At 44.0% G+C, this 25,073-nt stretch overlaps 1 protein-coding gene across 1 annotated transcript; it reads left to right on the top strand.

Annotated features, from left to right (window-relative positions):
• Window positions 1-4,066: 4,066 nt before the first annotated feature.
• PSMD6 (proteasome 26S subunit, non-ATPase 6) lies at window positions 4,067-23,336 on the top strand. Its single transcript, XM_070738160.1, has 8 exons — window positions 4,067-4,379; window positions 8,909-9,114; window positions 14,321-14,466; window positions 15,974-16,193; window positions 16,324-16,432; window positions 17,073-17,241; window positions 21,635-21,712; window positions 22,182-23,336. The coding sequence occupies exons 1-8, from the start codon at window positions 4,235-4,237 to the stop codon at window positions 22,276-22,278; spliced, it is 1,170 nt and encodes a 389-aa protein (XP_070594261.1). The 5' UTR covers window positions 4,067-4,234; the 3' UTR covers window positions 22,279-23,336.
• Window positions 23,337-25,073: the final 1,737 nt, after the last annotated feature.

Raw genomic sequence — 25,073 nt, 5'->3', positions numbered from 1 at the left:
TTCAGTTAACTGCTAGCTGTAGTTCAGCAGTTCAGATCTCACCACCGGCTCAAGGTTGACTCAGCCTTCCATCCTTCCAAACCGATGTTTTGGGGTCGCCGGCCTGGCCCATAAGTGCCACCTCTGCTGGGCACTCACAGCAAATGGTGGGGAAGGAGGCTTTAGGGTGCCGTTCGAAGCTTTCGCCCAGCTGCAGAGGATTTATTTATTTATTGACTTGTATGCCACCCCTCTCCGAAGACTCGGAGCAGCTCACAACAAGAAACAGTACAAATCCAATACTTAAAACAAATTAAAAGCCTTAATATAAAAACAATCATACATCTCATACAGACCATACATAAAGCGGAAACGGCTCAGGGGAATCAATTTCCCCATGCCTGATGACAGAGGTGGGTTTTGAGGAGTTTGCGAAAGACAAGGAGGGTGGGAGCAATCCTAATCTCCAGGGTGAGTTGATTCCAAAGTCAGGGTCGCCACAGAGAAGGCTCTTCCTCTGGTCTCACGGAGTGGGCCTTCTCCGGGTCCCGTCAACTAAACAATGTCGTTTGGTGGGACCCAGGGGAAGAGCCTTCTCTGTGGCGGCCCCAGCCCTTTGGAACCAACTCCCCCCAGAGATTAGAATTGCCCCCACCTTCTGTAAACTTCTTAAAACCCACCTCTGCCATCATGCATGGGGGAACTGAGATATTCTTTCCACCTAGGCCTTTACAATTTACGCATGGTATGTCTGTATGTATGTTTGGTTTTTATAATAAGGTTTTTTTTAGTTATTTTACTATTGGATTGGATTGTTACATGCTGTTTTTATAATTGTTGTTAGCCGCCCCGTCTACGGAGAGGGGCGGCATACAAATCCAATAAATAAATAAATAAATAAATTGTTTTGTCGACGGGAGCAGGAGAAAGCCAACTCTGGGACCTAACTGGTCGCTGAGATTCGTGCGTTACTCCTTGTCCAATAGCCATTCATGCTGGCTACCATGCCATTCATGGCTACCGCAGCGCCCACCGAAAACAATAAGAACCCATGCAACCACCCCATCCTGCCTGGCTACCTTTTCTTCCGGTCTTGAAGGAGCATACAATTGTTCCCTAGGGTCACATGGCCTCCTGGCTTCGCTCCATTCCTCCCCAGGGGGGTGCACCACACTATTTGAGAAGCACTGGCCTAATGGGTCACATATTGTTGTTTTTAAGCAATAGGAAGTGGACATTCAATAATAGACACGTCCAATCTACGCTACATTTTTTGCACCAGATCCAACTCTTTTTATTCCTTGTTCTGAAAAACAAACAAACAAACAAAAAACACCAAGTACAAGCAAACCTTTCCTTAGGACTTTCTTATTGTTTAGAATTTAGAATATAAAGGACTGCAACTTTAATCTCTATGCCATCCCATCATGTCTATTTTATTTTTTTTAAGTCTGTAAATTCTGCCTCTCCCCCCCCCCCAAATGTGCTTCCTTGTTTTTTGTTGTTGTTATAATCTACTCTGATTGGTCTGTGATCATGTGTAAGAAATCCGATCCCAGTTCAATAAAATTCCTGCAAAAGTTCTGCATAAGGTAAGAATTTTCAATCTGTGCTTTGATTGCAACTCTTGGCTGCATAGAAGTAGTAGGCAGATGCCTTCTCTAGCACTTTGTGTAGTTTCTTTTATCTCTGCTCTCAACTTTCCTCTCCCTCCAAGCATTCCTCCTACATCCTTAAAACGATCTCCAAAATAAGGCAGATAAGATTAGCCTTACAACTCCCTGTACTGATACCTATCTCAAACTATACTGCTGATTCTGGCTCCTTTTTTAAAAAAACAGCAAATTAATCTTTGTTGAGTTCTGATACTGAAGAGACAGGAGACTGATGGAGTGACTTCAGAATCTTTCTCCTTTTAATGTTTGTATTTCACTCTCTTTACTCCTCAGCTAGTTACTCTTGGCCACCGAACAAGAGAAGGAAATGGAGAACCAGTTTTAAAATGAAGATGCATTTCGCGTGACTCCTGCAAAAAAGAAAGGCAGGAGTTAGTGCTTTGGACATTCTTCTCTCTCCCCCCCTCCCTCCCTCTCTCTCTGTTTCACACACACACAAAGGCACATTTGCAGAGAAAAATGTGCAAGGGTAACAGAAAAGCAGTGGGAGAATTACATTAGCTCTGCACTAATGAAGTGACTCAATATAAGGATAAAGAAAAAAGAATCTTAGTGAGAGAAGTAGTAAAGCTGGAAAGATGCCAGCTCACAAGCACCAGACCATTGCATACAAAATTGGATTCTGAGCGTGTGCCTTAATGCCCAGATTATAACATATCCTCTCTAACCAGTCTAAAATGCTCAAAAGAATGATTATCTAGCAGAGGCTGCATTTGACAACAAACAGCACATTGATAATGTAAGACAGGTTTGGAAGGGACCTTGGAGGTCTTCTGGTCCAACCCCTGCTCAAGCAGGAAACCCTATACCTGTGATGGCTGTTAATGTATGAACAGAGGAATCCTTGTTTACCAAGGTTGTGCACAAACGGAAATGTTTAGATTGAGATTAGCCACACAGATATACTAACTTGAATTAAAGTTTACTTTGAGAAATAACATATTCAGATAAACAGTCTAAAGTCATACACATAAGTCAGAATAACAATCCAAATATTACCAAATACATAGTTTATACTATACTACAGTGATTTTCAACCGTTTTTGAGCTGTGGCACATTTTTTACATTTACAAAATCCTGGGGCACACCACCAACCAAAATAACATTTACCTCCAGTCCTGACTAGGCTTAGAAATCAGGACCATGTGGAGGAGTAGCAGCTTCAACTACTCGCCACAGCCACACAATGAAAAGTGCACGGCAGCCCAAGCGGGCACCTTCCTGAGTGTGGATGAGAGGTGGCCTGCTATTGGTTCATCGCTAGTGGTCGGGATGAATCCTAGAAGATGATTGGTCAGTGAGTGTTCCCTGTGCCTCCACTCTTCCTGTTGCTGATAGCTGGGGGGATTGTAAGGGGAATGTTTATGTTCGGATGGAGACGGCTGGCGGCAGATAAATGGCCTCTGCGGGCCGTATCCGGTACGCAGGCTGTAGTTTATTTAATTTCACCACAGCACACCTGACCATGTCTCACGGCACACTAGTGTGCCACGGCACACTGGTTGAAAAACACTGCTATACTATACCCTACCCTACCCACTATACTATTACACCATACTCTACCTATATCAATTACTATACTATTCCCTATTTCTTATTCCTATTCTAACTGGAATGTACAAAAAAACCTCCCATAAGAAGACAATGGGAAACCACCTTCATACTCCCACCAGGTAGTCCTCAAGTTATGACCACAACTGAGGCCCAAAATTCTGTTGTTAAGTGAGTTTTATTCCGTTTTCCAGGGAGAAGGAAGGGGAATTCTTGGCCATCGTACAATTCTTATCAAAGTACATTAAAATAATCACAGGAAAGATCTCGAGCAGATAAAACACAGGGGCCCGTGTGAAGATCCTTCATCAAAACGAACCGTGTGAGCAAGGAACAAGCTTAAAAGCAAAGCCAGCGTCCCGGCTCTTGAACGCAGCGGATAAATACGGGGGCAGCGCCATCTATCGGTCACAGTCACTACGCGAAAAGAGGCGTGCAAGTGGCCTCATCGTTTCCATCAAGAAAAAAAAAAGATGTCGATAAAAACCGGACTTTTATCTACATGATCATTTCCTTCTCCCCCTACATCCAGGGTAGGAATTCAACTGGATCAAGCACAGGGGCAGGAAGGGCAACCGGAAGGCGAACAAGTTCCTCCCCCCTGGCACTTTGCAATTAGCCCCAAAATACAAGCAGCCGCTCGAAAGCCATTTGGAAACTAAACTCGTTGCCACTCAATCCACGCGCCTGCTTTATGCTTCAGCTTGACGAGGACCGCAATCCCCTTTTTCCCTTCCCTTTGCAGCCCTCGCAAATGGCACACCACGCACATGGGGGGCGCGCGAGGGAGGTAGAACCGGAAGAGGCGGGTGAATGCCGCGGCGACCGTAACTCTCGGTGCCGCGCCCCAGATACGGATGTCAAGAAGCATTCTCTCGCAGCATTCCTTCCGTTTCCGGGTGGCGGGCTGAGTCACTCTATCGTCTCTTCTTCTCTGCTCGCTGGCTGTTTGGTTTCCCCTCATTGCCTGTCACCGACCGGCCTTTTTTCCCCCCCTCTTCTCCTCTTGCCTTTCTTCCTCGCCGGGATGCCGCTGGAGAACCTGGAAGAGGAGGGCCTCCCTAAGAACCCCGACCTCCGGATCGCCCAGCTTCGCTTCTTGCTGAGCTTGCAGCCGCAATCCCCGGACCCCGCCGTTCGCCAGGAGCTCATGGCCGCCATCCGTCAACACGGTAAAAAAAGAAAAACCCGGGGAGACCGACAGTTTTTTGCCCTCCCGCCTCTATTTGGGGCAGCCCTTTAAAAGCCAAACATCAAAATGAATGAGGGGGGAAAAACCCTTCAAGTAACCTTGAAAACTAAACTTAAAAAGTTTCTTTAAAGATTAATAAGGATGGATTTATTATAAAGGGTTCGTTTCACACCTGCCCAAAGGAGGGACACACCACACCTTTCACAGTTGGGAAATCCTGCCTGAAATCATCCTCTCGCTGAGTAGGGAATGGACAGCTTTCTGTACATGCTCAGAGGAGTAGGAAGTTGTCCTCGACCTACAAGAATTCATTTACTGGCTGCTCAAAGTTTCAGTGGCACTGAAAAACAAGCGACCTAGAATAGAATATAATTTTTTATTGGCCAAGTATGATTGGACACCCAAGGAATTTTGTCTTTGGTGCATGTTTTCAGTGTACATAAAATAAAAGATACATTGGTCAAGAATCTTGTGTCTTTTCTTTTATGTACAGTGAGAGCACATGCACCAAAGATAAATTCCTTTTGTGTCCAATCACGCTTGGCCAATAAAGACATGGGACCGGTTTTCACAGTTAAGACCTCGGCAGCATCCCGTGATCTTATGATCAAAATTCAGAGGATTGGCAACTAGTTCCAGGGGTGGGCTACTGCCCGGACGGGGTGGGGGGAACGCAGTGGGTAGCGAAAATAGAGCTCCACCCCAGAACACCCAATTTGCACTGAAAGAAGTTGAAAGAAAATGCAGAGCATCATGCATAAGCCACAGCCACAGTGTGGTAGTAAAAATTTTGGTAGCCCTTCACTGACCGGTTTGTGTTTTATGACTGATGCTGTGTCCCAGCCAAGTCCACAGGGAAGTCAGAATCACTTAATGACTGGTTTACTAACTTTATCAACCACAGTGATATGCTTGACAGCTGCGGCGAGAAAAGTCTCAAAAATGGGGCATCGACAGCATTCCTCTGGTCCACTAATTTTGTCACTTTGTCAAAGAATGCAACAAGATTAGTCTGGTGTGATCTGTTTTTGACAAAAGCTAACATGGGTTTGTCAAATACAGATCATGCCAGACTAATCTTATTGCATTCTTTGACAAAGTGACAACATCAGTGGACCAGAGGGAGAAATCTATCTATCTGTCTGTCTGGTCCGTCCGTCCACCTGCCCGCCCACCTAGACTTTAATGGCATAGATGAGTCTTTAGACTATTAAGGAAGGTGAGCAGGGCAGGCGCAGTACAAATCTATGGGGGGAGCTGATTCCAGAGGACCAGGGCCCCCACAGCGAAGGCTCTTCCCCTAGGCCACAGCAAGCAACATTGTCTAGTTGATGGGGCCTGGAGAAGGCTGACTCTGGGGCCTAACTGGTCATTGGGACTCAAGCGGCAGAAGGTGGTCCTGCAAGTAATCTGGTCCGATGCCGATACTGTCTATGTGGTACCTTGCCCAACAATAGTAAGTGTGAGAGGGATCTTGGAATCCTAGTAGACAACTATTTAAATATGAGCCAGCAGTGTGCAGCAGCTGCCAAAAAAGCTAACACAGTTCTAGGCTGTATTAACAGAGGGATAGAATCAAGATCACTTGAAGTGTTAATACCACTTTATAATGCCTTGGTAAGGCCACACTTGGGATGCTGCATTCAGTTTTGGTCGCCATGATGTAAAAAGGATCTTCAGACTCTAGAAAGAGTGCAGAGAAGATTGACAAAGATGAATAGGGGGACTGGAGGCTTAAACATATGAAGAACGCAGGAACTGGGCATGGCTAGTTTAATGGAAAGAAGGACCACGGGGGACATGATAGCAGTCTTCCAGTATCTCAGGGGTTGCCACAAAGAAGAGGGAGTCAATCTATTCTCCAAAGCACCTGAGGGTAGAACAAGAAGCAATGGGTGAAAACTAAAGAAGGAGAGAAATAACTTAGAACTAAGGAGAAATTTCCTGACAGTTAGAACAATTAATCTGTGGAACAGCTTGCCTCCAGAAGTTGTGAATGCGCCAACACTGGAAGTTTTTAAAATGTTGGATAGCCATTTGTCTGAAGTAGTGTAGGGTCTCCTGCCTAAGCAATGGGTTGGATTAGAAGACCTCCAAGGTCCCTCCCAACTCTGTTGTCATGATGATGATGATGATGATGATGATGATGATGATGATGATGATGATGATATGTTTATTATTTATTTATTTATTTATTTATTTATTGGATTTATATGCCACCCCTCTCCGCAGACTCGGGGCGGCTAACAACAGTAATAAAACAGCATATAATAATAATCCAATACTAAAAACAGTTAAAAACCCATTATTATAAAAACCAAACATACATACACATATACCATGCATAAAATTGTACAGGCCTAGGGGAAAGAGTATCTCAATTCCCCCATGCCTGGCGGCAGAGGTGGGTTTTAAGCAGCTTGCTTAGCAACAGAAATGTGGGGCTCGTTGTGGTTGTAAGTGGAGGACTATCTGTATTAAGTTTCAGTCCCGGCTTTGAACCCATCTATATAAGGGGAATACATGCCATACTTTTCACTGTCAGGTCTCCCTTTCAAACCTGCCATTCAGTGCCTCAAAATTGTACCTGCTAGTTTTCCTCTTCCCTGGGATTATAAGGAACAAACTACGTCCTCCTGTGTAACGTCTCTTTGGGTGCTTGAGAAAAAATGTGACCACCTACCCTCCCACTGCTTTTCTTCAACATTGCTTCAGTCTTTTCTGATTTAGGTTTCTGGTCCCCTCTGAGTGGGGCAAAGTAAATGGCTGCTTTGCAGAATTAGGAAAATATATTTCTGCTAAAGAAATGTAATCAATCGTTTTAGCAGTTATGTCTTGCTGTTGATGGATATTTGGCTTGTAATCGAGTATGTAGTTCCCAGACCATTTTTGCCTATAGAATAGAATAGCAGAGTTGGAAGGGACCTTGGAGGTCTTCTAGTCCAACCTCATGCTTAGTGCTTACACCACTTCAGACAAATGATTATCCAACATCATCTTAAAACACCTCCAGTGTTGGAGCAGTCACAATTTCTGGAGGAAAGTTGTTCCACTGATTAATTGTTCTAACTGTCAGGAAATTTCTCCTTAGTTCTAGGTTGCTTTTCTCCTTGATTAGTTTCTACCCATTGCTTCTTGTCCTACTCTCAGATGCTTTGGACAATAGAGAATATGATATAACCAGGGCAGGCAGATCTCTCATCCTATACTTGAGTTATTTTGTTTTCAACACATTTCCAATTATCACTTTGGATTTTGCCTTTGTCTTTTAGATCCAATTTTATTCCACACCTCATTGTTCTTCAAAACAAAAGAACATTCATGGACACTTATATGTCAGTCACTCTTCTGACTAGCTTTCGGCACTATAAATATCTATCAGCACTGATTATTTTATTACATCAGTTTCCTCACAGTATAGCTGTTGAATGCCTGCTGCTCAGATTTCTATATTGCAGCAAGATGTAATTATCTCCTCTGTTATCTTTGAGATTATTACTTTCTGGGGTAAAGATCAAAAGCAACATGAGAAAATATTATTTTACTGAAAGAGTAGTAGATCCTTGGAACAAACTTCCAGCAGACGTGGTAGATAAATCCACAGTAACTGAATTTAAACATGCCTGGGATAAACATATATCCATCCTAAGATAAAATACAAAAAATAGTATAAGGGCAGACTAGATGGATCATGAGGTCTTTTTCTGCCGTCAGTCTTCTATGTTTCTATGTCTTCCTTGTCTGCTCTTCCCCACTTCCCTCTAAGGAAAATGTTGTGTATTTATTCCTGTGCTCTAAGTCGGGTCGGCAACCCACGCTCTGGAATCACAAGTGGCTCTTTGGGCCCTCTGAAGGATGACCATGGAAATATCTTTGGACAGCGCTGGCTCAATGGCCTTGAAATGGAAATGAGTATTGCCTCCTAAAGTTGGCAACAACTAGTTGAGTAAAATCCACAGAGACCTTTATATCCACATCATCCCTTGGATATAAAAAGTCTATCCTGAGAGATATCATGCGTAGTACTGCGTGTGACACAAACTTTGCATATTTATTCAGAAGAAATACTTTGAATTTATTTGCATATTTATTCATATTTACACAAACTTTGCATATTTATTCAGAAGAAATACCTTGAATTTTGTGAGGGTGTGGTCCCGCTTTACACATGCGGTAAGATGTAATAGAAAAACTTTCCAGTTGTTCGATGTAGCTTCAGGGAGTACTTTTTTTCACTTGGAAAAAACAAATCTATGGAACCTCCAGTCACAATCGCTTCAACAAATATTTGAAGCATCTCAGTCTAATCATGGCTTTTCACTGGTCCTTTGTTGAGTGAATTCACCTTAACCGGATACAATGCTTGTATTTCATTTCCTTTTATTTAATTTTATTTAATTTTATTAGATTTATAAGCGGCCTTTTTATTTTTTTGGTGGCTCTGATTTTCATTGAACATAATTTTTTTTATCATATCTTTTCTGGTGATTCTTTCCCTCACCTCCCCAGATATGGCTCCATATTATGAAAGCCTCTGCAAATCCCTTGACTGGCCTGTGGAAACAGATTTGTTGAATAAGATGAAGAAAGCCAATGAGGATGAGTTGAAACGCTTGGAAGATGAATTGGAAGATGCAGAGAAGAATCTAGGAGAAAGTGAAATCCGTGATGCCATGATGGCCAAAGCTGAGTATCTCTGCCGAATTGGGGACAAGGTAAGTGAAGGATTTAAACCTGGATTTTCCTTTAGTAATGTCCATATGAAAAATGATGTGAAATATTCCTTGAAACTGAGGGCCGTGCGTGGCTTCGGAATTCTATGCTAGGGCCACATTCCAAAAATGAATAGACCAGAACAAAATCTGTAGATTTATTATCAATATCTGCCAAGAACATGGAATGCCTGTCTGGCTGATATGACTAAATAAACCTATTTAATTAATCTGGTTAAGGAAATGATTATTTACTCATCTTCTGTTTGTCTAAGTTAATTAAAACTTTTGTTTGTCTAAAGCAGTGTTTTTCAACCAGTGTGCCGTGGCACACTAGTGTGCCGTGAGACATGGTCAGGTGTGCCGCGAAGCTCAGAGAGAGAAAGAAAGAGAGAGAAAGAGAGAAAGAAAGAAAGAGCAAGAGAGAGAGAAAGCAAGCAAGAGAGAGAGAAAGAAAACAAGAGAGAAAGCAAGCAAGAGAAAGCAAGCAAGAGAGAGAAAGAGAACAAGAGAGAGAAAGCAAGAGAGAAAGAAAGAGAGGGAGGGAAGGTGGGAGAGAGAAAGACATAGAGGGAAGTAGGGAGGGAGAGAGAAAGAGAGCAAAAAAGAGGAAAGAAGGAAGAGAGAAAGAAAGAGGGATGGAGAGAGAAAAAAAAGAGGGAGAGAAAGAGGGAGAGAGAAATAGAGCGAAAGGGAGGAAGAGAGAGAATTTTTTTGTCTAAACTTTTTTTAGCCGCCCCCCCCCCCCCTCAATGTGCCCCATGGTTTTGTAAATGTAAAAAATGTGCCGCGGCTCAAAAAAGGTTGAAAATCACTGTTCTAAAGTAAAAAAAGTTAATTAGATACTCTTCTGTTTAGTTAGCAATCACACCTTGATATCATTTGTCTGTATACTATGTGTCATATACAGTGATCCCTTGATTTTCGCGATCTCGATCTTCGCGAAATGCTATATCGCGATTTTTCAAAAAATATTAATTAAAAAATACTCCACGGTTTTTTTGCTATACAAATGATGATGTCACTCTCTTCCTTTCTCATCTTTCTTTCTCTCTCTCTTTCTCTATCTTGCTTCTTCCTCTCTCACACTCTCTTCCTCCCTCTCTCATCTCTTTCTTTCCTTCTCTCTCTTTCTCTATCTCTCCCCCTCTTGCTCTCGAGCGGCAGGCGGCGGGTGAGCGGGCGGGTGAGCGGCGGGCTGGCAGCAGCGAGGAGCCGAAGATCGGGGTTTCCCCTTTGCGTGGGCGGCGGGGAAGACCCAGGGAAGGTTTCTTCGGCCGCCCAGCAGCTGATCTGCTCGGCAGCGCGGCAGCAGCGAGGAGCCGAAGATCGGGGTTTCCCCTTTGCGTGGGCGGCGGGGAAACCCCGATCTTCGGCTCCTCGCTGCTGCGCTGCCGAGCAGATCAGCTGCTGGGCGGCCGAAGAAACCTTCCCTGGGTCTTCCCCGCCGCCCACGCAAACTCCACCATCTGCGAATGCTCGGCCATGGAAAAAGGGCGTGCATGCGCAGATGGTGTTTTTACTTCCGCACCACTATATCGCGAAAAATCGAGTATCGCGAGGGGTCTTGGAACGTAACCCTCGCGATACTCGAGGGATCACTGTATTATCCATTTAGCATTGTACCTAAGTTACCGTATTTTTCGCTCTATAAGACGCACCTGCTGATAAGACGCACCTAGATTTTAGAGGAGGAAAATAGAAAAAAAATATTTTGAGCCAAAAAGGGGAGAGGAAGAGAGGAAGGAGTGAAAGAAGGGAGTGAGGGAGGGAAGAAGGGAGGAAGGAAAAGGAAAGCAAGAAATGGAGGGAGGAAAGGAAGGAAGGAAGGAAAGAAAGAAAGAAAGAAAGGGGGAAGGGACAGGAACAGAGGAAGGAAGCAAGGAAACTTATGAAAGGGGAGAGTAAGAGAGGAAGGACTGAAGGGAGGGAGGGAAGAAGGTAGAAAGGAGAAAGAAAAGAAGAAATAGAGGAAGGGAAGGTAAAAGAGAGAAAGAAAAAGCAAGAAAGAAAGCAAGAAAGAGAAAGAAAGAAAATGAAAGAGAAATAAAAATAGAGAGGGGGAATGAAAGAAATGGAATGAGGGAAGGAAGGAGAGAAAGAAAGCAAGAGAAAGAAAAAAGAATGAAAGAGCAAGAGAGCAAGAGAAAGAAGGAAAGAAAGAAAGAAAGAAAGAAAGAAAGAAAGGCAACTTCAAAGAAAAGCTCACTGAGCATCTCTCACTCTCTTTCTATCCCTCTTTCTTTCTTTCTCTTCCTTTCTCTCTCTCCTCTTTCTTTATCTCCTCTCTCCCTCCCTCTCTCTCTCTCCCCCCTCTCTCCCCCCTTTCCCTCTCTCTCTTGCTATCTCTCCCCCCTCTCCCTCTCTCTCCCCCCCTCTCCCTCTCTCTTTCTATCTCTCCCCCCTCTCCCACTCTCTTTCTCCCTCTCCCTCTCTTTCTCTCTCTCCCCCTCTCTCTTTCTCTCTCTCTCCCCCTCTTTCTCTCTCTTCTTCTCACTTTCTCTCTCTTGTTTCCTTTCTGTCTGGGCAGATGGCTGCCTTCTGCCTTGGGGCGCGATTCGCCCCCTCTCCTCCGCCGCCGCCACCTTCTGCCTTGGGGCGCGATCCGCCCCCTCTCCTCCTCCGCCGCTTCCTGCCTTGGGCGAGCAATCCCGGAGTCCGGGACTGTGTGGCTTTGCGCCATGAAGAGGAAACGGCTCCGGCAGCAGGGAAAAGTCGGCCGTTTTCTCTTCATGGCGTAAAGCCACCCTGTCCCGGACTCCCGGATTGCTCACCCAAGGCAGGGGGCGGCGGAGGAGGAGAGGGGGCGAATCGCGCCCCAAGGCAGAAGGCGGCGGTGGAGGAGGAGAGGGGGCGAATCGCGCCCCAAGGCAGAAGGCAGCGACGTTGGAGAGGGGGCAGATTGCGCCCCAAGGCAGGAGGAGGCAGCGGAGGAGAGGAGGCAGATCGCGCCCCAACGCAGGAGGTGGCAGAGGAGGCGGATCGGGCGGGCAATAGGGCAGCGTGGAGAAGCCAGGGGCGCATTTGGCCGGAGGCACCGTGGGGAGGCAGGGGCGGCCGCGGCTCCCTTTACTCCTATTGCCACACCTCCCCGCCCCCGCCCACCTCCCCGCGGGCTGGCAGGGGGATGGGGAGCACGCGCCCGTGGAAAAGGGCGCTCGGGTGTATTTGGGGGTGCACGCCTGCTCACGGGCGTAGCTTACGGGGAACGGTGGGCCAGGCAGCAGCTAGCCAGCCAGCCAGCCGGCGGGATGGCGCTTCCGAATTCGCAGCCTCCCCCCCCTCCCTGCCTGCATCTTCGCTCCATAAGACGAGGCTGATTTTTCATCCTACTTTGGGAGGAAAAAAACTGCGTCTTATGGAGCGAAAAATACGGTAGTAAAAGTTAATATTTTATATTTCTATACACAAGCAAGTCCTGAGCAAAATAGATCTCTGAACACACACACACACACACACACACACACACACACACAGGGGGCTGGGAGAGAGAGGGAGAGAGAGAATCATTGAACACCATAACCAGAGAGAACAGGTCTCTGAAAAACAGAGGCTTCATGCCCAGAGAGAAGGTCTTTCCTAGATCAGAACTGCTTTGCTCAGAAAACCATGTCTCCATGTCTATGATTCCTACAAAAGTTACATTTGATTTGCTTTACATTTATTTAATGATTTTCTTTAGCCACGTTTTGAAAAAAAATACAATTTGTTAGTACTGCTTATTAGTTTTGGGGGATCCCACCCAAGGTTGTCTGACTCTATCTAATACCAAACAACTTGTTTATACCGCTTTCAAAAGCTGCTATTATAAAGGCGGGCAATAACAAAATGTTACAAAATACGATAACGTGACTTTGGTTTATACTAGGAAGCTCGGTACAAAAGATAGTGTGTCAGAATCTTTCCACAGAATCTCACTGAATTACTGAGTTATTCTGAAAGGCTATAGATTCCCTGCCTCTTTGCTAATAGTTTTGTTTCATAGAAAACATTTGTTAATATTGTGTGGATGGAATTGGCTGGTAACATAATATTCCTGTTTTAGCTAACCAGAGCTAAAACACACATATTTTGTTGTCATTTCAATTAGATTCTTGCTTTAAATGTCAGGTCTGGAGGAATTTGGAGACCTTCTGGTATCGTGTAACGTGGGAATGCAGTAAAGCTTAATGATAGCTATGTATAGATTTTTTTTTCTTTCTTTCTTTTTTAAAAAACCCATCATTCCTGTGGGTAAAGAAATAGAGACCATTAATGCTGTTTCAATGGGAAATAAAATGATCTCTGTTGGGTGCTTTAAGTTAGATTTCTTCACTGAGGGAGGGATTGCATTCTTTGCCCTGGAAGTCTGACCATTACTCAAAACATAACCATTGAATTGAGAAACTGTTCTTATGATTTACTAAATGAGTTGAATATAAGTGTTATCTAAAAAGTCAAACTAGGGCAGACTAGATGGACCATGGGGTCTTTTTCTGCCGTCAGTCTTCTATGTTTCTATGTTTCTAAACTGATTTTTGATAAAAACTGTAATTGAATCTAAAGAAAATTTACATAGTTTTGGAAGATTATATATACTGATCCTGTACTCACCTTTATTTTAATTTGTGCTTTTTTTCCTTCTCTTTTTTCCCCTTTTTATTGGATGTATTGTTTTAATATGTATTTTTGGATGTATTGGGTTTTCCCCCCCTTATTTTTCTCTTTTTTTCCTCTTTCCTTTAATTTTATTTATTTTAATTAATTAATTAATTTATTAGATTTGTATGCTGCCCCTCTCCGTAGACTTTTGTATTATATCTGCAAATAAATCTCTTAAAAAAAGATAGAAATCGTTCCTTTTAGTTTAGTTTGAGGTGATAATGTTGATCAGTTACAATTAAAGCAATGACGGATACCTCTGTGGTAGTATAAAACATGTTTGGCATCTTTAGGGAAAGTTGTACCAGAGCTGTGGTTAGACTGCAGCATTGCAGGCTAATTCTGCCCACTGTCAACAGTTTGATTCTCAACGATTCAAGGTTGACTCAGCCTTCCATCCTTCTGAGGTGGGTAAAATGAAGACCCAGATTGTTGGGGGCAATATGCTGACTAATGTAAATGGCTTAAAGAGGGCTGTAAAAGCACTGTGAAGCAGTATATAAGTCTGTGTCCTATTGCTTATTATTGTAGTCATAAACATCTGTCTTGTCTGGGTTTTTTTCCGTAGGAAGCTGCTCTAACTGCCTTCCGGAAGACTTACGACAAAACTGTTGCGCTAGGACATCGTCTGGATATTGTCTTCTACTTGCTGCGAATCGGCTTGTTTTATATGGACAATGATCTTATTACACGTAACACTGAAAAAGCCAAAAGGTATCTTCCCTGCTAGGATGAGAGAATCGGGAGAAACTTTTATTTAGGACATTTCAACCTGAATGTCAGGGTAGTCTGATTGCAGGTGAATGGGACTTTGTGTCACACAAAGGCTGACATTCAGGAACATTAATGAAAAATGTCAGAAAACTGGAAAATGCGCTTATATTATTTAAAAATTAAGATTTTGTGCGGGTAGGAAATGAAATCTAGTATGTGACATTTAGGAAGGGTAGCTTTATTTTTAAAAACTGAAATGCTTTTTGCTTCTGAAGAACATTATTTTATCGGTTTGGTATACAGTGGCACCTCTACCTACAAACGCTTCTACTTACAAACTTTTCTAGAGAAAGATTTTTTTTGCCTCTTCTCAGGAACCATTTTCTACTTACAAACCTGAGCCTCTGAAACTGTAACCGGAAAAGGCAGGGAGAAGCCTCCGTGGGGCCTCTCTAGGAATTTCCTGGGAGGAAACAGACCAAGAAAAGGTGGGGTGAAGCCTCCGTGGGGCCTCTCTAGGAATCTCCTGGGAGGAAACAGGGCCTCCACCCTTCCTGTGGTCTCCCCAGTTGCACGCATTATTTGCTTTTACATTGATTCCTATTGGAAAAATTGCTTCTTCTTACTTTTCTACTTAAGAACTGTATTTTGTTCATTTTTTAATGTGGCGCCTAGCAGACATGTACAAGTGGCCCATATGTAATTAGGTTCTTTAAAATATTCATAAAGTGTTGTACTCTTTGGATAGTGGTACTTTTGCATTAATAGTGCCTGTACCCCATTTTTCCTACATGTCGTCTTTGACTTAAGGATTATAATTGAGCTTAAAATTTTGCTCATAGGTGTGATCATAAATGAGGTCACCACATGATCTCGTCCAATTTTATGACTATTTTTTTTTGCAACAGTTAAGTGAACGCCACAGGCATTAAGCAAAACCACTGTTCCAATAGGAATTCCAATAGGGAATTCCATGGGTGGAGCTTTGACGTCACGAAGACGTCCTTCCTGGCCGGCCGAAACGACTCCAGGAAGGATGTCTCCGTGACGTCAAAGCTCCACCCATGGAATTCCCTATTGGGATTCCCCACCTCTGTTTGAGCCTCCCGACCGGCCGACAGCTCCGCGGCTCTTCTGTCAAGGTGACAGCCAGGCGGTGGGGCTTCTCGGCAGCCTCCCAAACCCAAGCCTGAACTTTTGCCGAACTTCCGGGTTTGGCATTCGGGAGAACGCTGAGAAGCGCCCGGCTGTTTCAAAAGGTGACAGCCAGGCGGCGGTGCCAAGCGGAGTGCCGTTTTTGCAATTTTTTTTTTTTGCTTGCATGCATTAATTGATTTTACATTGTTTCCTATGGGAAACATTGTTTCGCCTTACGAACCTCCTCCTGGAACCAATTAAGTTCATAAGACGAGGTATTATTGTACCTGTATTCAACTATTAATTTTACTGTGTTTCAGAAGTAATTCAGATTGCAGGTTTAAAGGGTTGTTTCTCTCTTCTTTGAAAGTCTTATAGAAGAAGGAGGAGATTGGGATCGGCGGAATCGGCTGAAGGTCTACCAAGGCCTTTATTGCGTGGCCATTCGGGACTTCAAGCAGGCAGCCGAACTTTTCCTGGATACTGTTTCGACATTTACATCTTACGAACTTATGGATTACAAAACCTTTGTAACCTACACAGTTTATGTCAGCATGATCGCATTAGAAAGGCCGGACCTGAGAGAGAAGGTAGGGCAAGCTGTTTAGTGGCACAGAGGAGCCAGAGTGCCTGTGTTTCTTTATGGCTTTGCTCTCATTTCTACTCACCCCCACCCCTTTTTATTCCCCCCTCCTATTTATTTTCTTTGACCTACTTTAGGTTATCAAAGGAGCTGAGATTCTGGAAGTGTTGCACAGTTTACCCAAAGTGCGGCAATATCTATTTTCTCTCTATGAATGTCGGTATTCAGTTTTCTTCCAGTCGTTGGGTAAGAAATAATTTACCTTTATGATTTTTCTGTGAAACCCTAAATGGTGGAGAACACTTCCATCATCTCATCGAGTAACAGGCTGAGTTGCTCTGATGCTTGTACCTTATCTTTGAAAGGCCGTAGTGCTCCCAAACTGTGTGAAACGTTCCCAATTATGGGTGAGTGGCAGAAGTGAATGTGAATTTTCTTACAAAAATGAACGGAAGATGTGGCTGCTCTCATTTTTACAGGGCAGCGGGCAGGGCAAACAAGAAAGATGGCAGGAGTTCTTCAATTATATTTTTTATATTTAGCATTTTCACTGAGGCCTGAAGGTTGGTTCCCCCCCCCCTCTAAAATAGACCGATATTTGCTGTCGTTTATAATTTTTCCCACCTTGACTTAACCCCAGTTCCAGCTGAAAAAAACAAGCCAGCCCCAAAGCATAATGTTGCCACTACCCTGCATCGCTGTGGGTGTGATATACTTGGATGCACCGTATTGTTTTTTAAGCCAAACATACTTTTTGGCATGATGGCCCCAAAGTTCAACCTTGGACTCATCAGACTGCAATACATTTTTTCACATGCTTTTTTATCAGGCTTGATTTATGTCTGTGAAAGCATTGCCATCTTTACAAGCAGCCTTTCCATTTCAGCCAGCGTAGAACAAGAGATGAAGAAAGATTGGCTGTTTGCACCACATTATCGCTACTATGTCCGGGAAATGAGAATCCACGCCTACAGTCAGCTTCTGGAATCTTATCGGTCGCTCACCCTTGGTTACATGGCGGATGCTTTTGGAGTCTGCGTAGAGTTCATAGATCAGTAAGTATCATTTTAAAATATTCTGCATTTTGTGATAACATCCACTGTCAACTTTCAAAGCTTTCAAGTTGCCATGAGCCAAGTGGAAGGGACAGCCACCGAAACTACATTCCACAAATGTTTCTTTTTACTGATTGTGTCTTAGGTTACTGGAGTCAGGAGGAGGGATGTGGGGTCCACAGCCCGTCAACATGGTTATTTGGATAAAGTGATTTATAACATGTCCAGTGAGAAGGGGGAAATCAGGGTCAGGAGGGTGCGCAGCCTCCATGGGCTCAGTTCTGACTGCATCGGAGTACTGCCGAAATGTCGCTCCTAATAAATCTTTATAAAATGGAACCTCGGCTAATGACCACAATCCGTTCTGGAATGTTGGTTGTTAGCCGAAATGTTTGGTATCCGAAACAATTTTCCCCATAAGAAATAAAGGAAATGGATTTAATTGGTTCCTAGCCTTTATTTCTTACAAGGGAATATTGATCCCTCGTTTATCACGGGTGTTCCGTTCCAGGACCACCTGCAATAAAGGATTTTTTTCCTCTCCCCTCCCACTCATTGTCCCTCACTTCCCCTACACTCTCCTTACCTCTTTACCTCTTGTCTCTCTACCTTCATCTCCTCGGCAGGCAGACGCTGAGCTTGCTGGTCCTGGCAGCGGCTTCTCTTTGAGGACAAGGGTGGCGGCGGCTCTGGCGGCTTCTCTTTGAGGACAGTAGCAGCAGCTGGGGTCTGGGCATGGATGTGACGTTCCCGGCGCTGCTGTTCCTCGAAGGGATGCCGCCGGAGCAGGCTCAGCAGTTGCTGCCGCCATTGCCGCCGGGACCAGCTGGTGGCGGCGGAAACTGCTGAGGTGGCTCTGGCGGCTTCCCTTCGAGGAGCAGCAGCTCCGGGAACGTCATGTCCATGCCCAGGCTCTCGCCGCTGCCGCTGCTAGAGTCCTTGAAGAGAAGCTGCCGCCACCACTGTCCTCAAAGAGAAGCCTCCGCCGGGACCAGCAAACTCCGTGCCTGCCTCGTCATAGCCAAAGCGACACTTTGCTGCTCCCCTGGCGAGGAGATGAAGGCAGAGAGGTAAGAGATAAAATGGTATGGACAGGGGGGTGGGATTGGTTATTTCAAATAACCAAAAATTTATGTTTGGTATCCAAATTTTTGTTTGGTATCCGGTGCAAAGTTTTAATGAAAATTTTGGTTGTTATCCGAAATGTTCACTATCCAAGGCGAGGTTCCACTGTATTTCTTTTGGACTTTGGCTCATGAATTAATTAGGGCTGTGATGGCAAACCTTTTTTGGCGGTAGCGTGCTCATCCACACCTATAATGCAGTGCCCCCCTACGCATACACACAACCACCACACTGCCCCTCCCCACGCATGCGCACAGGCTTCACTGAAACCTCTGGATTTCCAGTATGCCCATTGGGCTGGTTTTTTTCTTGCTAAAAATCAGCTGATCAATGTGCACATGCGCGCTGAAGCTCACATAGGGGCAATGTTTTGTGCTCTCAGATATGGCTCCGTGCAGGGGTGGGCTACTGCCCGAACGGGGGGAAATGCAGTGGGGTAGCAAAAAATGGAGCTCCACCCCAGAGCACCCAATTTGCACTGAAAGATGTTGAAAGAAAATGCAGGGCATCCTACATAAGCCACGCACACAGTGTGGTGGTAAAAATTTTGGTAGCCCTTCACTGGCTCCGCAAACCACCCGTGGCACCTGTGCAATAGGTTCGCCATCACTGAATTAGGGCACCCACACCCACGTTGAAATGGAAGATAGCAAATCAATTCCTTTTAAAATTCTAAATAGTTAGGATTAATATATTTTAGTTGAAGAGGTTCATAATTGTTCTGTCGGGCTCTCTGGTAGAATCCTCCCAAAAATTCACAGGTACAAATTTCAGACACACACATCTTTGAAAATTCAAAACAATGTTCTTTATAATGAAAATTCACTTAAACTAAGCCCTCTTTTGGTATAGCAAAGAGCACTTGTCTCCAAACAAACTGGTAATTTATACAAGTCCCTTATCAGTCCTGTGATACTTAGATTGCAGCTGTGAGGCAATTCATAGTCCTTCTTCTTTCACAAAGTGAAACACACTTTGCTCTGGTTTAGTTTCAAAGCAGGGAAAAATCAGCACACAAAAAGTCAAAGTCAGTAAAGCAGTCATGAAACACAACAAACGATCAGATAATCCTCCACAATGGCCAAAACCCACAGGCTGCTATTTATAGCAGCCTCACTAATTACCACAGCCCCACCCAACCACAAGTGGCCTCATTTTCTTTGATAATAATCTCTCAGTTGTTATTGCCTATGCATCGCTCTCCGCATGCGTGGCTGTATCATTAACTCTTGTTCTGAATCCAAAGAGGAGCTAGATAATTGATCTCCTTCTGAGCTGTTTGCCACACTCTCCTCCTCCCTGTCACTCATGTCTTCTTGGTCAGAGGAGCCTCCATCATCAGATTCCACTGGGGGGCAAAGCAGGCCTGCAGCATGTGGATGTCTCCCCCACATCCACAGTCCTTGGGGCAGGAACTGGGCCAGAGCTAAACGCAACAATAATGAAGAATCTAAGGTTACTCTCAGTGGTTGGGTTCTTTCCATGGTAGCATGTGGCTCTATTTTTTTTGATAGATCCAGCCTGGTATCAGAATGTTGAATCATTAACAAGTTATACAAGAGGAGAAAGACGCTGTGTCATTTTTGATGGCAGCACATTTCTTCTCTGTGGCTTTCTTGTGACATATATTTTCATGGAGGCCAGGAATAAGAAGTTCAAGCATGGGATAATTAAAATATAATGACATCGGTTATGATAATGGAATCCAACCATGGGGGGGGGGGGAGATAAAAAGTAAGGATTGGGCCTTTTCCAAAGGAGAGGGTAATGGAAAAATGTTTAGGAGATTTTGAAAAAGTATCTTTATGAAAGCCAGAAGCTTCATGTTGAGTCTAACCTCACTGTGGCCAGTTATATTTACTAAGAGAAAACTTTGAAGGGGAACAGAGTTATTTCGACTGTCATTGATTTGCTCTCCCAAGAACCTCACTTTATTGCCTGTTCCGGATTACCATCGGCTAGCCACTTAGCCAAGTTGTTTCATAAACACATTTACAGTCTACTACATGGAGTTCCAAGGAGAGTCATCCCTAGTTGGGGAGTTCAGTTCACTGCAAAGTTCTGGATGGAGTTCCTTCGGGCCATTGGGTCCACACAAGGATTTAGCTCAGCTTTCCATCCTTCCACTAGTGGAGCAGCAGAGAAAGCCAACTCTATACTGGAACAATACCTCAGATACTATGTGGACTACCAACTGGGTGGAGTTGCTGCCTTTTGCAGAAGTGGCCTAGAATAACACCGTCCATAGCAGTATGGGACACCCCTTTCCAGGTTACCAGTGGCCAAGATTTCGTTCCTATGCCTGAGTTACCTACAGAAACTCCCTCTTCAACTTCCCTGAGTGGATGGGGAACCTAAAAAAATGGATGGGAAGACACCAAGAAGGCATTTGTTGAAGCTTACAAGAAGCAAACCGACAAACATCGGTTGCTCCAACCTCCTTTTTGAGTGGGGGACAAAGTCTTTTTGTCAACCAAATACATTTGATTGAGAATGCCCTGCAAAAAAGTAGGACCAGAGTTTTAGACCCTTTCCCAACAGTGAAAGTGATAAACCCAGTCTTTGTGTAACTTCCCTAGAATTCTAGGGAGAATTCTTGTATTTCATTGCAGCTTGCTTAAGCCAGTAATTGGGTCCAATATAAGATCAGTAATAATACAGGGGGAGACACACTAGGGAGTGAATTTTTTTTTAGACTCCTGTATATTTAGAGGTCAGTTACAATATTTAATTCATTGGAAGAGAGAAACAAAAACAAGGTTAAAATCTGGATAATCTATTGTTATAGTGTGCTCTTACATGCGTTGCTGTGCCGTGTATAACCAGTGGTACTCAATGGAGCCCTTTATTTTTAAAAGTGTAGATAACACAGCAAAAGCAGCAAAAATCAAACAGGGACGATGTGCTGCCACTAAGCAGTTTTCCTTCCCATGTGGTTTGCCAATTGCAGGTCTTAAGTTTCAAAGCTATAAATAATCAGGAGAGCAGCGTTTAATTAGGCCCTAGCTGCAGCTTTGAACATTTTCTGACATGTCTTTGAGGATAAAGGGAGCGTTGACTGCATGGTGTTAACATTGGCTGCCCTCGGTCAATATGGCAGGCTTCCACTCCTCCCAGTCTTTCTAAAAGGAAATGGTTTTAAAACATATCAGACATTTTAGATGTGTGCTGCTACAAACGGACTTCGCAGTGGGGGTTGTTAAGATGGTGTCCTGAAATCATAAATCTTGAGTATAACACAAAAGGGTTTTTTTTTCTTCCCAAACAGGGAACTTTCAAGATTTATCGCTGCTGGGAGACTACACTGCAAGATAGACAAAGTCAATGAAATCGTAGAAACCAACAGGTAGCCGTCAAGTTTCTTACTGAATATTGTTTAAGCATTATTGGACAATGACAGTAATTATTAATCATTGTCACAGTAACATTACAAGCTGTGCAGATTGTAAATTGCTAGCCTGTCCAATGTGTTCTAAGCAAACTTAGCAACGTTAAATGGACTTCAACTCCCAGAATTCCTCAGCCAGCACTGCTTCTGGGAGTTGTAGTCTACAAGTCTTAAAGTTGCCAAGTTTGGAGGTCCCTGTTCTAAGGCATACCTTTGTTTACCTTTTCATCTGGGCCAAATTTCAAATAAATATGTAGCCCCAAATCCCCTTATTTTTTTCTGGTTATGATTATGTAAGGGAAGGCCAATAATTGTAAAGAAAATACTTTACAAGTCTTATTTACAGACTTCTTAGAAATCACAGTTTAAAGGCCAACTGGTGTGGGTACAATCTCTCAATAAATGTTCTTTTGTTTTCTCATTGTAGGCCCGACAGCAAAAACTGGCAGTACCAAGAAACCATCAAAAAAGGAGATTTGTTGTTAAACAGAGTGCAGAAGCTTTCTCGAGTAATTAATATGTGATTTTTTTTAAAAAGTAAAACAAAGCAAGGCACCATTCAGTCAGAACTTTTCTGGAAGTAATTATTCCTATATTATATAATTTGTACTGTAGGTAAGGAAATGTTAACCATGATGTAGTTAGGGCTTTTGTAGCCTTATTTCATTGTGTAAACAACTGAACTGTATGAATATTCATGTTTTCTGATTATCGTCATTTATTAAATGTACAGTTACGGTTGACCTTTTTGTTCTCGAGTTATGGAGTTTAATTTAAAGCTTAGTATTTTTTTTGTTAAGCAGAGGCTGAGCTGTTTCGGCCTTTGTGTTTTGAATGAGAATGTGAGTCTGATCTTTCACAACTTTTCTGACAATGGAAAGAGGACCACTTTGGCTAATTGGCATGATTGTTGTGTTATACTCCATTAATTTTTCAGATTCATAGGCCTCTAGCAACAGTCATTTATTCAAGCCAACCTTATTATGCTAGATCAGGGGTCGGCAAACTTAAACACTCAAAGAGCCATTTGGACCACAGAAAAACACTAGGAACCACAAAACCTGGGTGGGTGTGGCCCTCACCTCCCTCCCCTCGTGAAAACTTTGGGAGACACTGGCTGGCTGTGGAATGGGGAGGCCGGCCTGGAAAACTTCTGACTGGTTTGCCCTCTTTCCCTCACATCCCCGAAGCCTTCGGGAGACACTGGCTGGTGGGTTCCAACTTACCTCGCTCCCGGTTCATTTCCACCAGAGTGCAACCCCACCCCCCCTGAAAAAAGTCAACCCCCCCTCCCATTGAAAATGAAATGGTGACATGTGCAATGTCGAAATTCAGCTTCTGTGGAAGAGCCACACTGAAAGGGCCAAAGAGCTGCATGTGGCTCGCGAGCCGTGGTTTGCCGACCCCTGTGCTAGGTGATAAAAGATATTTAATTGGATAAGCCCAAAATCTTAACAAGAATGTTTTCTCCCCTTAGCCAATTTCATACCATATGTACTGTTAGGTACGTGCCTTTTTTTAATGATCTGGACCCCCCATTTTTCATTATTCCTTTTTGCAATAAAGTGAAACTTTCATTTGCTTCGTTTTGTTCTAAATACAGCCATAATTATACTCCTAATTCCATATTATTTACAAACATGAAAAAGCACAACTATCCTTGGTGACACTACAAATCCCCCCTCCCCCCCTTTTTAAAATTTGGACTGGAATTACAGGTTTGTAAGGCCTTTTCCGTATTGCCCAGGAATCTTTGAGAAGTATTTGAGACTTAGGGTAACTCACATAGGGTATAATGAAGTCTTGCTTCCCATATAAGAAGCTGCCAGACATTACTTTCGATATCACTTTTATTTGCATTTAAGGAAACAGGCCAAGAACAGAGCTGGGGTTATGGTCAGACAACTATATTTATTGGATTTTTACACTCACCTACATTGCTTTTGTAAATAACCCAAGGCCGCAACCATACCGAATACTCCTTCCTCCTGTTTTCTCCACAACAATCCTGTGAAGTGGGTTGGGCTGAGAAAACGTGACTGGCTCAAGGTCACCGAGCCAGTTTTTCATGCTTAAGGCGGGCCTAGAACTCAATCTCCTGATCTCTGGTCTGGTATCGTCACCACTAGGCCAAACTGGCCTTTACAAATACTTATTTATTTATTTGATTTGATTTGTTTGCCACCCCACTCAGTAGACTCGGAGCGGCTCACAACAAGAAACAGTATAAATCCTATACTTAAAAACAATTAAAAAACCCTTAATATAAAAGACAATCATGCATCTCATACATACCGTACACAAAGCGGGAACGGCCCAGGGGAATCAATTTCCCCATGCCTGATGACAGAGGTGGGTTTTGAGGAGTTTATGAAAGGCAAGGAGGGTGTGAGCAGTCCTAATCTCGGGGGGGGGGGGGTTGATTCCAGAGGATCGGGGCCGCCACAGAGAAGGCTCTTCCCCTGGGTCCCGCCAGACGACATTGTTTCTTCGACAGGACTCTGAGAAGGCCAACTCTGTAAGACCTAACCGGTTGCTGGGATTCGTGCGGCAGAAGGCAGCCCCGGAGATATTCTGGTCCGATGCTATGAAGGGCTTTATATGCATTGGTTATCTTATGGGTAAGAAATACTAAGAGGGGCACAGAAATCTTTTGGATCTCAATCCTAATGTAATCCGATAGGATCAACCAACAAAACTACATGGTCAATTTAGCACCAGGTAGCAGCATTCACGCATCTGGTGAACTGGATTGGCTTCTTTGCACTACCTAGAATTGTGATGGTAAACCTATGGCACATGTGCCACAGGAGGTACACAGAACCATATCTGCCGGCACACGAGCCGTTGCCCTAGCTCATTTCCAGCACGCATGTGTGCACCGGCCAGCTGATTTTTGTCTCACGGGAAGGCTCAGAAAGAGTTTTTGGCTTCCAGAGGGCCTCCAGGGCGGTGGAGAGGCCATTTTTCGCCCTCCCCAGGCTCTAGGGAAGCCTCTGGAGCCTGGGGAGGGCGGAAAATGGGCCTACCTGTCCCATCGGAAGTCGAGGAGTGGGGGAGGTCATGGATGCGCAGGGGGTGGTGCACATGGGGGGCATTGAATTATGGTATGTGCATGTGCGTGATAGCGTCCATAAACACGCTTCACCTGAGGGAAAAAAGGTTCACCATCACTGACCCAGAACATGGATTTGTTACCTAGAAATGACACATGACTTAACAAGATTGTGATACATTTTTGATACATGTATTTTCTTCAACACAATTCCATCCAGAAAATTTTAACAGGCATTGATTGATAGATAGGAGCCTAGGAGTT

Source organism: Erythrolamprus reginae, chromosome 2, assembly GCF_031021105.1.
Source record: "Erythrolamprus reginae isolate rEryReg1 chromosome 2, rEryReg1.hap1, whole genome shotgun sequence".
NCBI classification, from domain to species: Eukaryota; Metazoa; Chordata; class Lepidosauria; order Squamata; family Dipsadidae; genus Erythrolamprus; species Erythrolamprus reginae.
Note: the sequence above shows the minus strand (reverse complement) of the source record. Positions and strands in the feature narration are given on the sequence as shown.